At 42.5% G+C, this 14,337-nt stretch overlaps 1 protein-coding gene across 3 annotated transcripts in view; it reads right to left on the bottom strand.

Moving 5' to 3' along the window:
• Positions 1-8,097: 8,097 nt before the first annotated feature.
• The window catches only part of TMCC3 (transmembrane and coiled-coil domain family 3), a 269,438-nt gene continuing 263,198 nt past the window's right edge, over positions 8,098-14,337 (bottom strand). For all 3 annotated transcript variants that reach the window (XM_032646141.1, XM_032646142.1, XM_032646140.1), the window contains one exon: positions 8,098-10,141. In XM_032646141.1, coding sequence (XP_032502032.1) covers positions 9,839-10,141 — 303 coding nt within the window. In that variant the 3' untranslated portion in view covers positions 8,098-9,838. The remainder of the gene's footprint in view (positions 10,142-14,337) is intronic.

Here is a 14,337-nt window from a genome sequence, read left to right as displayed (position 1 = left end):
ACTATAAGTGGGTGAAAGATTTACAATAATTTCTTTACATAATAAAATGTAGCTATTAGAAAGAATAAAACAGGACTTCCCTGGTGGCGCAGTGGTTAAGAATCCACCTGCCAATGCAAGGGACACGGGTTCGAGCCCTGGTCCCGGAAGATCCCATATGTTACAGAGCAACTAAGCCCGTGCAACACAACTACTGAGCCTGTGGTCTAGAGCTCGCAAGCCACAACTACTGAGCCCATGTGCCACAACTACTGAAGCCTGCATGCCTAGAGCCTGTGCTCGGCAACAAAAGAAGCCACCGCAATGAGAAGCCCACGCACCACAACGAAGAGTAACCTCCGCTCGACGCAACTAGAGAAAGTCTGTGTGCAGCAACAAAGACCCAACGCAGCCAAAAATAAATTAATTTAAAAAAAAGAATAAAACAGCTGTATGTACTGATACTGAATATATTTAAATAACAAATGCTACTTTCACTGTCCTAAATCAGCAACATAGAGAGGCGGGGTCAAGATGGCGGTGTGGGAAGACACGGAATTAGCGTCTCCCCACAACTAAGGCACCTGCCAGCCGCTGGTGGAAGACTCGGACCCCCAAGGAGATGGGAGGAACCCCAGAGTGAACCTGTAGGACGCAGGGGGACTGAGGGGGGAGGAGAAGCGGAGGCCAGACAGGATCAGCGGCCCTGAGGCTGCGGATATCAGGAGAGGCAAGCAGGAGGGGCCCTCCCAGAGCGGAGGAGCAGGAGAGGAGAGGAGGGCGTTTGCCCCGCCCACTCTAGCCCAGGAAGCCTACTGGGCTCCCAGCAGGTCCCCTGCCCTCTGAGCCCAGGGGTGGGGGGCACGTCTGGGCCCCTTCTGTTCCTTGAGCCTAAGCCCCCACCCCGCCATGGCCCCCAGGGCCTTTTCCAGCCCTGTGGGTCCTGAGCAGTGGCCCCCGCCCACCACCCAAACCTCACCCTTGCTTAGGCCCCGCCCTCCACAGCCAAGGCCTTCTCCCGCCCCGACCCTTTGTTTTTTTCTTTTCCCTCCTCCTCTTTTTTACTATTGTGGTATTGATGTACCTTCCGGTTGTTGATTCATCTATGTTTTTATTTTTATATTCTTTCTAACATATCTGTTAGTTTCCTAGTATAATTTTATTTTTTACTTTGTTATTGTTCTTTTAGTTTAGTTTTTTTTTTTTTTGGTCACCCCACATGGCTTACAGGATCTTGTTTCATGAGCCAGGGGTTGGGCCGAAGCTCCTGTGGTGGGAGCTCCAAGTCCGAACCACTGGATTAACAGAGAACCTCACACGCCAGGGAGTATTCGTCAGAGTGAGGTCTCACAGAGTTCCTCATCTCAGCAACAAGACCCAGGTCTACCCAATAGCCTACAAACTCCAGTGCTGGAAGCCTCAGGCAAAACAACCAGGAAGATAGGAACACAATCCCACTCATAAAAAAAAAAAAAATGAGATGGCAAAAAAATATATCACAGATGAAGGAGCAAGGTAAAACCTACAACACCAAATAAATGAAGAGGAAATAGGCAATCTACATGAAAAAGAATTCAGAGTAATGATCCAGAATCTCGGAAACAGAATGGAGGCACGGATTGAGAAAACACAAGAAATGTTTAACAAAGATCTAGAAGAACTAAAGAATAAACAGAGATGAACAACACAATAACTGAAATGAAAAATACACTAGAAGGAATCAATAACAGAATAACAGAGGCAGAAGAACGAATAAGTGAGCTGGAAGACAAAATGGTGGAAATAACTGCCGAGGGGCAGAATAAAGAAAAAAGAATGAAAAGAATTGAAGACAATCTCAGAGACCTCTGGGACGACACTAAATGCACCAACATTCGAATTATAGGGGTCCCAGAAGAAGAGAAAAAGAAAGGGTCTGAGAAAATATTTGAAGAGATTAGGTTGAAAATTTCCCTAACATGGGAAAGGAAATAGTCACCCAAGTCCAGGAAGCACAGAGAGTCCCATACAGGATAAACCCTAGGAAAAACACACCAAGACGCATATTAATCAAACTAACAAAAATTAAATTCTAAGAAAAAATATGAAAAGCAGCAAGGGAAAAACAAAAAATAACATACAAAGGAATCCCCATAAGGTTATCAGCTGATTTTTCAGTGGAAACTCTGCAGGCCAGAAGGCAGTAGCAGGATATACTTAAAGTGATGAAAGAGAAAAACCTACAACCAAGATTACTCAACCCAGCAAGGATCTCATTCAGATTTGACGGAGAAGTCAAAAGCTTTTCAGACGGGCAAAAGCTAAGCAAATTCAGCACCACCAAACAAGCTTTACAAAAAATGCTAAAGAAACTTCTCTAAGCGGGAAACACAAAAGAAAAAGACCCACAAAAACAAACCCAAAACAATTAAGAAAGTGGTAATAGGAACATATATATTGATAATAACCTTGAAAGTAAATGGATTAAATGCCCCAACCAAAAGACACAGACTGGTTGAATGGATACAAAAACAAGACCCATATATATGCTGTCTACAAAAGACCCATTTCAGACCTAGGGACACATACAGACTGAAAGTGAAGGGATGGAAAAAGATATTCCATGCAAATGTAAATCAAAAGACAGCTGGGGTAGCAATACTCATATCAGATAAAATAGACTTTAAAATAAAGACTGTTATAAGAGATAAGGAGAGACACTACCTAATGATCAAAGGATCGATCCAAGAAGAAGATATAACAATTATAAATGCTTATGCACCCAGCATAGGAGCACCTCAATCCATAAGGCAAATGCTAACAACCATGAAAGGAGAAATCTACAGTAACACAGTAATAGTAGGGAACTTGAACACCCCACTTACAACCATGGACAGATCATCCAAACAGAAAATAAATAAGGAAATACAAGCTTTAAATGACACAATAGACCAGATAGATCTGATATTTATAGAACATTCCACCTAAAAGTGGCAGAATACACTTTCTTCTCAAGTGCACATGGAACATTCTCCAGGATAGATCACATCTTGGGTCACAAATCAAGCATCGGAAAATTTAAGAAAATTGAAATCGTATCAAGCATCTTTTCTGACCACAATGCTATGAGATTGGAAGTCAATTACAGGAAAAAAAACTGTAAAAAACACAAATACATGGAGGTTAACAGTGCACTACAAAATAACCAAGAGATCACTGAAGAAATCAAAGAAGAAATTTAAAAATACATAGAAACAAATGATAGCAAAAACACGACAACCCAAAACCTATGGGACGCAGAAGTAGTTCTAAGAGGGAATTTTATAGCAATTCAATCTCACCTCAAGAAACAAGAAAAATCTCAAATAAACAATCTACCCCTACACTTAAAACAACTAGAGAAAGAAGAACAAAGAAAACTCAAAGTCAGTAGAAGGAAAGAAATCATAAGATCAGAGCAGAAATAAATGAAATAGAAACAAAGAGAACAATAGCAAAGATCAATAAAACTAAAAGCTGGTTCTTTGAGAAGATAAACAAAATTGATAAACCCTTAGCCAGACTCATCAAGAAAAAAAAGGGAGAGGACACAAATCAATAAAATTAGAAATGAAAAAGGAGAAATCACAACTGACACTGCAGAAATACAAAGGATTATGAGACTACTACAAACAACTATAGGCCAATAAAATGGACAACCTGGAAGAAATGGACAAATTCTTGGAACGATACAATTTTCCCAGACTGAACCAGGAAGAATTAGAAAATATAGACAGATCTATCGCAAGTAATGAAATTGAAACTGTAACTAAAAATCTTCCAATAGACAAAAGTCCAGGACTAGATGGCTTCACAGGTGAATTTATCAAACATTTAGAGGAGAGCTAACACTGATCCTTCTGAAACTCTTCCAAAAAAGTGCAGAGGGAGAAACACTCCCATATTCATTCTACGAAGCCACCATCACCCTGATACCAAAGCCAGAAAAAGATATCACAAAAAAAGAATATTATAGACCAATATCACTGATGAACACAGATGCAAAAATCCGGAACAAAATACTAGCAAACAGAATCCAACAGCACATTAAAAGGATCATACACCATGATCAAGTGGGATTTATCCCAGGGATGCAAGGATTCTTCAATATACGTAAAACAACCAATGTGATACACCACTTTAACAAATTAAGGAATAAAAACCATATGATCATCTGAATACATGCAGAAAAAGCTTTTGACAAAATTCAACATCCATTTATGATAAAAACTCTCCAGAAAATGGGCACAGAGGGAACCTACCTCAACATAATAAAGGCCATATATGACAAACCCACAGCAAGCATCACACTCAATGATGAAAAACTGAAAGCATTTCCACTAAGATCAGGAACAAGACAAGGATGTCCACTCTCGCCACTCTTATTCAACACAGTTTTGGCAGTCCTAGCCACAGCAATCAGAAAAGAAAAAGAAATAAAAGGAATACAAATTGGAAAAGAAGTAAAACTGTCACTGTTTGCTGATGACATGATACTATACATAGAAAATCCTAAAGATGCCACCAGAAAACTACTAGAACTAATCAATGAATTTGGTAAGGCTGCAGGATACAAAATTAATGCACAGAAATCTCTGGCATTCCTATACACCAACAACGAAAAATCAGAAAAAGAAATTAAGGAAACAATCCCATTCGCCATTGCAAGAAAAAGAATAAAATACCTAGGAATAAACCTGCCTAAGGAGGTGAAAGATTTGTCCTCAGAAAACTATAAAACACTGATCAAAGAAATCAAAGATGACATAAACAGATGGAGAAATATACCATGTTCTTGGATGGGAAGAATCAATACTGTGAAAATAACTATAGTACCCAAAGCAATCTACAGATTCAATGAAATCCCTATCAAACTACCAGTGGCATTCTTCACAGAATTAGAACAAATAATTTTACAATTCATATGGAAACACAAAAGACCCTGCAGAGACAAAGCAATCTTGAGAAAGAAAAACGGAGTTGGAGGAATCAGGCTCCCCGACTTCAAACTATGCCACAAAGCCACAGTAATCAAGACAGTAATGGTACTGGCACAAAAACAGAAATATAGATCAATGGTACAGGACAGAATGCCCAGAGATAAACCCACGCATATATGGGCACCTCGTTTACGACAAAGGAGGCAAGAAAATACAATGGAGAGAAGACAGCCTCTTCAATACGTGGGGCTGGGAAAACTGGACAGCTACATGTAAAAGAATGAAATTAGAACACTCCCTGACACCATACACAAAAATAAACTCCAAATGGATTAAAGACTTAAATGTAACACCAGACACTATCAAACTCTTAAGAGGAAAACATAGGAAAAACACTCTTTGACATAAACCACAGCAAGATCTTTTTTGACCCACCTCCTAGAGTAACGGAAATAAAAACAAAAATAAACAAATGGGACTTAAAATCTTTTCCACAGCAAAGGAAACCATAAATAAGACAACCCTCAGAATGGGAGAAAATATTTGCAAATGAAACAACAAAGGATTAATCTCCAGAATATACAAACAGCTCATGGAGCTCAATATCAAAAAAACAAACAATCCAGTTAAAAAATGGGTGGAAGACCTAAACAGACTTTTCACCAAGGAAGACATATAGATGATCAAGAGGCACATGAAAAGATGCTTAACATCACTAATTATTAGAGAAAGGCAAATCAAAACTACAATGCAGTATTACCTCACACCAGTCAGAATGGCCATTATCAAAAAATCTAGAAACAATAAATGCTGGAAAGAGTGTGCTGAAAAGGGAACCCTCTTGCACTGTTGGTGGGAATGTAAATTGATACAGCCACTATGGAGAACAGTATGGAGATTCTTTAAAAAACTAAAAATACAACTACCATATGACCCAGCAATTCCACTACTGGGCATATACCCTGAGAAAACCATAATTCAAAAAGAGGCATGTACCACAATGTTCATTGCAGCACTGTTTACAATAGCCAGGACATGGAACCAACTTAAATGTCCATTGACAGATGAATGTATAAAGAAGATGTGGGGGCTTCCCTGGTGGCGCGGTGGTTGAGAGTCCGCCTGCCGATGCAGGCGACATGGGTTCGTGCCCTGGTCCGGGAAGATCCCACATGCTGCGGAGCGGCTGGGTCCGTGAGCCATGGACGCTGAGCCTGCGCGTCCGGAGCCTGTACTCCGCAACGGGAGAGGCCACAACAGTGAGAGGCCCGCGTACCGCAAAAAAAAAAAAGATGTGGTACATATATACAATGGAATATTACTCAGCCATAAAAAGAAACGAAATTGAGTTATTTGTAGGGAGGTGGATGGACCTAGAGTCTGTCATACAGAGTGAAGTCAGAAAAACAAATACAGTATGCTAACACATATATATGGAATCTAAAAAAAAAAAAAGAAATGGTACAGATGAACCTAGTTGCAGGGCAGGAATAAAGAGGTAGACATAGAGAATGGACTTGAGGACGTGGGGTGGGAGGGCGAAGCTGGGGCGAAGTGAGAGTAGCATTGACATATATACACTACCGAATGCAAAATAGTTGGCTGGTGGGAAGCAACAGCATAGCACGGGGAGATCAGCTCGGTGCTTTGCGATGACCTAGAGGGGTGGGATAGGGAGGGTGGGAGGGAGGCTCAAGAGGGAGGGGATATGGGGACATGTGTATGCATATGGCTGATTTGCTTTGTTGTACAACAGAAACTAACACGGTATTGTGAAGCACTTATACTCCAATAAAGATCTATTTAAAAAAAGAATCAGCAATGGAACAGTTTTATTTACTGCTACATTATGGGTTTAATATTTTTTGGTGGTGGGGGGGAATGAGTGGGGGGGATGTTTTGTTCCGACTCAATCATACTCAAAGTGTAAGCGGGAATAACCAATTCAAAACCCACAAGAGTATTCTTAGGTTTCTGTTTTGTCCTCAGCAAACTATCATTATCCTGGTGATCATGAAAATAACATGCACCAAACAATCCAGTGCTAGAACCCAATGCCCAGCATCTTCAACCACTCAGTTAAGTTCACTGAGGGAGCCGGCGCTTACCCACCCCACGGCTGGCTTTCATCTCTAGGTACACACATGACGCTGACTGCCAACGAAAGGTGGGGAAGAGGATTCGTTAAACGTATATTGAATATCCAACTCCTCCAGGGTATGTCATAGCTAGAGCACTATTTTCATTGCATATTTATAACATTTTATTTAATCTCCTTGGAGTGAAAAGCAGCAACCGTGGGAAAGTTTATTCTTTAAGAAGAAAATAATAAACTGCGGAGTGAAAGTCTCCTTGGAGGATATCATCTTATTAAAAAGCTTCAAGAACTTTCAATGAGACTCTAAAATAAATACACTGTGTAGGTTGAGCATATCCAAGCGAAAATAAGGTTTCTGAAATCTAATGAGAATCACCAGAAATATGAATTCTTTAAAAAACAAAAAAATTTCATGATCAGGTGGGATGATTTAGACCCTACAGTATTTCAGAAGAGAGTCAGTTTCAAGCAGCTTCTGTTAACAGCTCCAGCCTGGAGGTGGTGAATTGTGTTGCTTTCTTTCTGTTTTCTTCTCCACCTTTCTCCCCGGGGAGGAGACACACTGATCACAGGTCTGGCTGAGCGACGGAGCAGAGTGTTGGGGCGTGAGAAGGAGGCCCATGCCTACCTGGAGGGAAGGGCCAGGGATCTCACTCTTTCTCTCTAAACTACCAGCGGCCATCTACACCCGCCCTACCCCCTGGCATCTCCAAAGTGCCTCAGAAATGTTCACAGACATCAAGAGGAGCCCATCCCGGAGCCATCTTGATTCAAGGGCCTAAGCTACACCCGGCCCTCAGCCCACATGGAGACTGAAGCCCACAGACAACAGGGAATGCTGGCCATGAAAACGGAAAAGCAAAAAGAAGCACAGCATTGCTCCTCTCTCCCTTCCCTGGATCTGCAACCTGTTTCTGTCCCCTGGACTGGATGGATCACAGTGTATTTACAGCCAACTTGGGAGACCAGGGGAGAGCCTGGCAGTGAAAGGGGACACAGCCATGAGATGGGGTGCGACTGTGACTCCCTCTTCCCTGAATGCAAGATACTTTAAGCCAAAGATTTTGTGAAATGATGTTTATTGTTTTTAAAAGCTCAAGTCTGGAATTAGATAGTAATCATAGTCGCCTAAGTGTGAATTGACTAACACCACTGAGTTGTAAACTTAAAAAAAAAAAAAAAAAGCAAGCTTAAGTTGTATGAGCCTCACCCACACTGGACTTGTACCAAACGCCTGACTATTCCGTTCCCTCAAATCATGGCTTATGTCACATTTTTTTCAGGAGATTTCCCTAAGAGCAGCTATTTGCAAAATATTACACTTAAAATTTAAATCCAGGCGATTTGATGTTTTTTGGAAGAAAATGTACACTAACATGCTTCTTTATGCCTTCAGATAACAAAACAGCTGGTGTGAGAAGGGGCTGAACAAGAGTTTCCATTAAATTCTCATAGGACTTCCTTTCTGTTATATATGCAGAGAAACAGATCTAAAGGAAAATATTATCTGGGCTCAAGGTAGTGAATGGCATCCCCCAAACAGACCAAAGACGTTGACTTTCCATGGAGTGAAAGTGTGGCCACTCCATGTATTCCCTCAGAACTTATGCTAAGAGAGAGATGGCAACCTTGGCTCAGACACTGGATCTAATTTATTTTTTTCTTGCTGGTCTTTCAAGGTCTGACGAGGACCCTCCCTCAATCTTCATCCAGGTGACCTGCAACCACTCATCTAGCTGCCACCCAGTTAGATCACACGTCATATTTTCTTCCCCTTTTCCAGTGTACCTACCTCAGGGCACTTTAGCTTTATAAGCTACGATTCTGTTGTCCTTGAAGAGAAACAAAAACACTGCAACGTGGGCATCATTTTTCATTTACTGAGTAAGCTTTGCTGTCCCTCACAGACTGAATAAAGCAAATCGTAGAAAGTGAATCACATCGCAGAGGGGCGCATCACAGTGAAGATGTGCCCAAACACAAACCTCCAGTGTAGTGCCTACCAGACATCAATTTCATGTTAAAGATGCTTTGGAAGCATCTCTACATGCCTTGAAGGTGGTGCATTAAGACAACCAGTGAATGTGAAATCAGGAGTGCGGCTCCTTGGGTATAAGAAGGTAAGGCCCATTCATAAATCTTCATGTCTTATCATTTAAAGAGAAACTGAACACTTAAGTTAGACTTTTGATGGATCAACAGGTGTGTTATAAGATTTCCATGTGATAGAGAGTCACGAACAGTTGACCACTGTGGACACTGGGCACACATGGGACCTATGGTCATCAGTGAACAGTGGGGCGGATTACATGGGATTTACTGTGCTTCCACGGGCCACACGTGCTCACGTGGGCAACGCCTATGCTTCTTCACCTCCCCAAGTCATGCCACATCCTCACTGCTTATAGGACGCGGGGAAAACACAACCGCCAGGAAGAGTGCAGCTCAATTTTGACAGAGACTTAAGAGAGAAATTTAAAATCCCTTCTGGGTCACTAATCACACCAAGTGCTCAGCAACCAGAGGCTGACCATGCTGGACTAGGCAGGTGGGCAGGAAGCCTGGTCTGACTAAGGCAGTGAGCAACGTGGTCAGAGCATGGCAACAGATTCATGGTAACCACGTACAGGGACCCAGCTGACAAGTGCTACCGAGAGAAGAGAACTGCAGTTATCTACAATGCGCAGCCGTGGCCCTTGTAATCTTCCGTCGGCACAAACGTTCATTTTAAAATCCGGTAGTATGGAGAGAATTTTCTCCAAAATAAAAACTTGAAAGAACATGAGGACAGGAACCAGCGGCTTCATCTTGGTATTATTATCCTTTCTATGGCACACAGAATATGGTCCCAGTTTTTACAGAATATTGCCAGGAGAGTCACAGCGAAGAAGGTGCCGAGAATGTGGAAGCGGCTTTTCATCATGGGCGAGATGAACTTGGCGATGGTGGACACACACACCAAGATGACAGTCATGAAGGCCAGGACCACATTGATGCATTTCCCCAGGAGGACCTTGGCGTTCACGGTGTCTGTCTGCAGGGCTTGCTGCTCCTGCTGGTGGAGCTCCAACTTAGAAATGCGAGTCTGGCAGGACTCCAAGGCTTCCTGTGGGCGAGAGGGAGAGCGAGGATCAAATGCTGTTGAGATCACCAGCAACACGTGCGCGTGAGCTGGGACGTGCGCGAGGGCCACCCAGCTAAGGATGCTGCTGCCTGTGCAGCTTCGAACTGACGATGATGACGATGATGACGGTGATGACAGACAGAGAAGTAAGACAAGAATCCCAAGGCTCACTTTATCCTGTCATTCACAGACAGAACGCGCGTGTATCTACAGCCATGAAATACCATGAATGAGGAATTACGGTTAGGTATTTTTGACTCCATCTATATTTAAAATAAAGTGCATAAAATACTGGCATCTGGTGGAACCATCAGGGACAAACCAGAAGAGGGGTGGGATTCCGTTTTGTGACAGGTGACTAACTCCAGTCACGGGGTAGGTGACATCTCCAACTGCTAGTCGTTTTGTTGTTTTCTTTTTGGCTGTGCCACACGGCACGTGGGATCTTAGTTCCCTGACCAGGGATCGAACTGGGACTCCCTGCAGTGGAAGCACAAAGTCCTAACCACTGGACTGCCAGGGAAGTCCCACCAACTGCTAGTCCTTATTCCACTGCTCAGTCCATGTGCACCTGTTACAGACCAGTGGAGGACGGAGGGAGGGATGGGGCCCGGCTGACTGTGGGGCTCTCATGGCTGCTCTTCGAACGCTGCGTTACCAGGGCACTAACTGAAGCTATAGCTTCTCCCCAGATCTCATTCTTGCCAAGGCTTTGATTACTAGACACGGACGACTCCAAGTATCTCCAGCCCAGCTGTCTCTCTTGAGATTGACTCATGTGTCTACATGCGTCCTGGACATCTCCACTTTGAGCTTCTTAAAAGCACCTCAAATGCACCATGGCCAGTTGTGGATTCATGTCTGCACCTTCCCCGCTCCTGCCATCAACCGTTTCCCTTCCAATTCCTCTTCTCAGAAAACAGCACATGATGCACCAAGTTGTCATGTGAGAAACGTGAGAGGTATGCCTTGACACCCCTCTCATCTAATCCAGCAGCCGGCCCCTCCGATGCAACACCTGGTATTTAGCTTAACTGGTCCATTTCTCTCTCCTCCCACAGTAACCCCCCACCTCAGTCATCAGTGTCTCCACCTGCAGTAACTTTCCACTCATTTCTCTTCACACCCTCTTGGTCTTCAACCTCATGAATCCACTTTCCACACAGCAGCCCAAGTGATCTTTGAAAGATGCATATCTGATGTCACTCCTTCTTGTAGAACCTTTTAAATCTTTAACGTGGTCCAGGCCTAGCCACTGTCTCCTGCCTTGCTTACCTGGTAAGACTCCTCCCTCCTCCCTCCCCCGTCACTGTGTTCTGGCCATACCGGCTTTTTGAAGTTCTGAAAAGGACCATGCTCAGGGTCTTTGCACACGCAGTGTTCCGTGCCTGAAAGGTTTGCCTCCCCACACACCATTCCCCTCCATCTTTCAGGTCCCACATTGATGGTCACATACCGAGGGACACCTTCCTGGACCCACCAGACTATGTCAAGTCTCCTTCTGGCCCTTGTCCCTAACCAAGGGACCACACCTGCACCGCGCTGTTATCCACAGCAGGAGGTACGTGCTGGCTGAATGCTCCAGACTGGATGCCAGTAATGGGATATGAGGCTTGAGAGAGAAAAACCTTACACCTCTCGGGAGAAAAGGATCGAAGTAGAGGTGGTACAAGGAGCTCCTTTTAGTTCACGAGCCTGTTTTCCAATTCATTTACCAATATGTGTTTGCTCAATTAAAATCCAGTCATGTTTTCAGGTTTTAAACGAGCATAATGGCTCCAAAACTTATTTACTTTCCTTCTGCTGAACATACTCTATGGGCCAAGGGTTCTCTGTTACTATAGGAACTTCCATTACACAGGCTACCAACAAAAAAGGTACAACTTCTTCAGATCTCACATTCTAAAAAGTTCTGGCTTTCTACAATGACAGGCAAGTGTCCCCAATATCATGCATTCTTTTCAAATACTTAGGCCCATGGTGTCCTCTCTTTTAGGCACGGCATGGAAAAGGTGATAGAATAGGATAAAAGATCAACACTTTAGGCAAATTCATTCATCTGTGATTGGGTTGATGAATTACATATACAAATAGACTAATCCTAGAACTGCCTTAGAACTTCTGTCAAAATTTTTACCAAAAGGAAAATCCAAGAAAATTAAGCAGTGAATTCGTAAGGAATTTGGGTCACAGCACCCACTAAGAGATATACAGCCCCACAATCTTTAGTACTTCCTCGGGCCCAGTATTTAACTTATTGGGGATAAGGACAGAGGACAGGATTATCTTTAAACTCTTCTAATTGAGAATTCAGGGTTAAAAAACTCATTTGCATTTTAAAACAACAAAACCCTTGCATCCCTATAGGCAACAGTCACTCTCATCTATACGACTCCATCATCTTGTATAACCCTGCCTATAAGAACAAAAGAAACAAGAAATAAACAGGAAGCTGAGCAGGTCCAACTGCCAAAAGCCTCAAGAAATATGGCTACTCATACATAATAAATACAAAATTTGGCCAGTATTTATTTTTATCCGCTTATGATGTGTCAGGTAAAGATTTAAGTACTTTACATGTCTTATCCCATTTAATCCTCCTGACAGCCTTTTGAGGTAGAGCTCATTAATATTTCCATTTTATAGATGAGGAAACTGAGGCACAGTGCTGATGTGTGCAGGTTTACGGTAAGAGGCAGAGCCAGGATTCTAACTATCCTAACAAGAAAGGCCCTCCAGTCACTCACACAGGCATCCTCTTTGCACTTCTGAGCTACAAGGTGAAACTAGAAAATGCTGAAATGAACTCTTCTAAATTTTTAAGCTCTCTTTGTGAAGTCCCTCCCTTTATCTTACTCCTCCATCTCTAAAGTATGTTTCTTTAAAAAAGGAATAATAATATAAACCCAAACAATCCCCTAAATAAGAAAACCATATATTTAGACATCAGCTAGTGGCATCCCAGACGTATTCTAAAACAGAATGCTCTAATAAAACAGACTGCACTGTTCACCTGGCCACACTTCACATTTAAATGGGTTCCCATTTTTTAAACCAGTCAGCAGTGAAGTTAAGTCTCCTAGCCCAGAGCAGGGGCAGAAATCCCCCAAGTGTCTTCTGCACCAGGGTCCTCAGAGGCAAACAAGTCTGATGCTGTGGCTCCCAGAATTGTCCAAGTAGACGTCTGGGATTAGCACAGGCTCAGCCCTAGACACAGTGTGGAACAAAACGTGGGTGGCTAAAAGTCTGGCTTACACATTGTGGGAGAAATCTCTCCTTATGTTTCAGCCCCTTGTAAAGTGGGGCTGGAGAAAATAAGCACGGCCTACAAAGAAAATTTGTAAAACTGAAGCTGAGCATGACTGGGAGAGTATACTTTTTTGTTTCTTTCTTTAAAAAGGTGATCAATGGGAATGTAAATCACTGCAGCCATTATGGAAAACACTATAGAGGTTCCTCAAAAAATTAAAAATAGAACTACGATACGACACAGCAATCCCACTTCTCTGTATATACCTGAAGGAAATTAAATCCGTACCTAGAAGAGAAATCCACACCCTCATATTTATTGCAGCATTACTGACAATAGCCAAGACATGGAAACAACCCAAGTGTCCACTGATGGACGAATAAAGAAAATGAGGTACACACATACACACAGTACGCAGCCGTGAGAAAGAAAGAAATAGTTCCATTTGCAGCAACATGGATGGACCTAAAGGGTATTTTGCTAAGTGAAATGAGTCAGACAGAGACAAACAATTACTGTATGATCTCACTTATCTGGCAGAATCTAAAAGGGGAAGGGAGGTAAAATGGATGAAAGGGGTCAAAAGGCACAAACTTGCAGTGATAAGGTGAATAAGTCCTGGGGAATGTACTGTACAGCTTGGTCACTATAGTTAACAACACTGTATTGTATATTTGAAACTTGCTAAGGGAGTAAGCCTTAAAAGTTCTCATCATAAGAGAACAAATTTGTAACTATGTGAGGTGATGAATGTTAACTAAACTTATTGCGGTGATAATTTTGCAACATGTACACATACCAAATATTATATTGTACACCTTAAACTAATACAATTATATGTCAATGGTATCAGAATAAAAACTGGGGGGAAAAGAGACCCTCTAGTACCCCTAAAAAAAGGAGCTCAAGAAGCCTAGGGTTGCTTCAC

This window comes from Phocoena sinus, chromosome 10 (genome assembly GCF_008692025.1).
Source record: "Phocoena sinus isolate mPhoSin1 chromosome 10, mPhoSin1.pri, whole genome shotgun sequence".
NCBI lineage: Eukaryota > Metazoa > Chordata > Mammalia > Artiodactyla > Phocoenidae > Phocoena > Phocoena sinus.
This window is presented reverse-complemented; position numbering and strand designations above follow the sequence as displayed.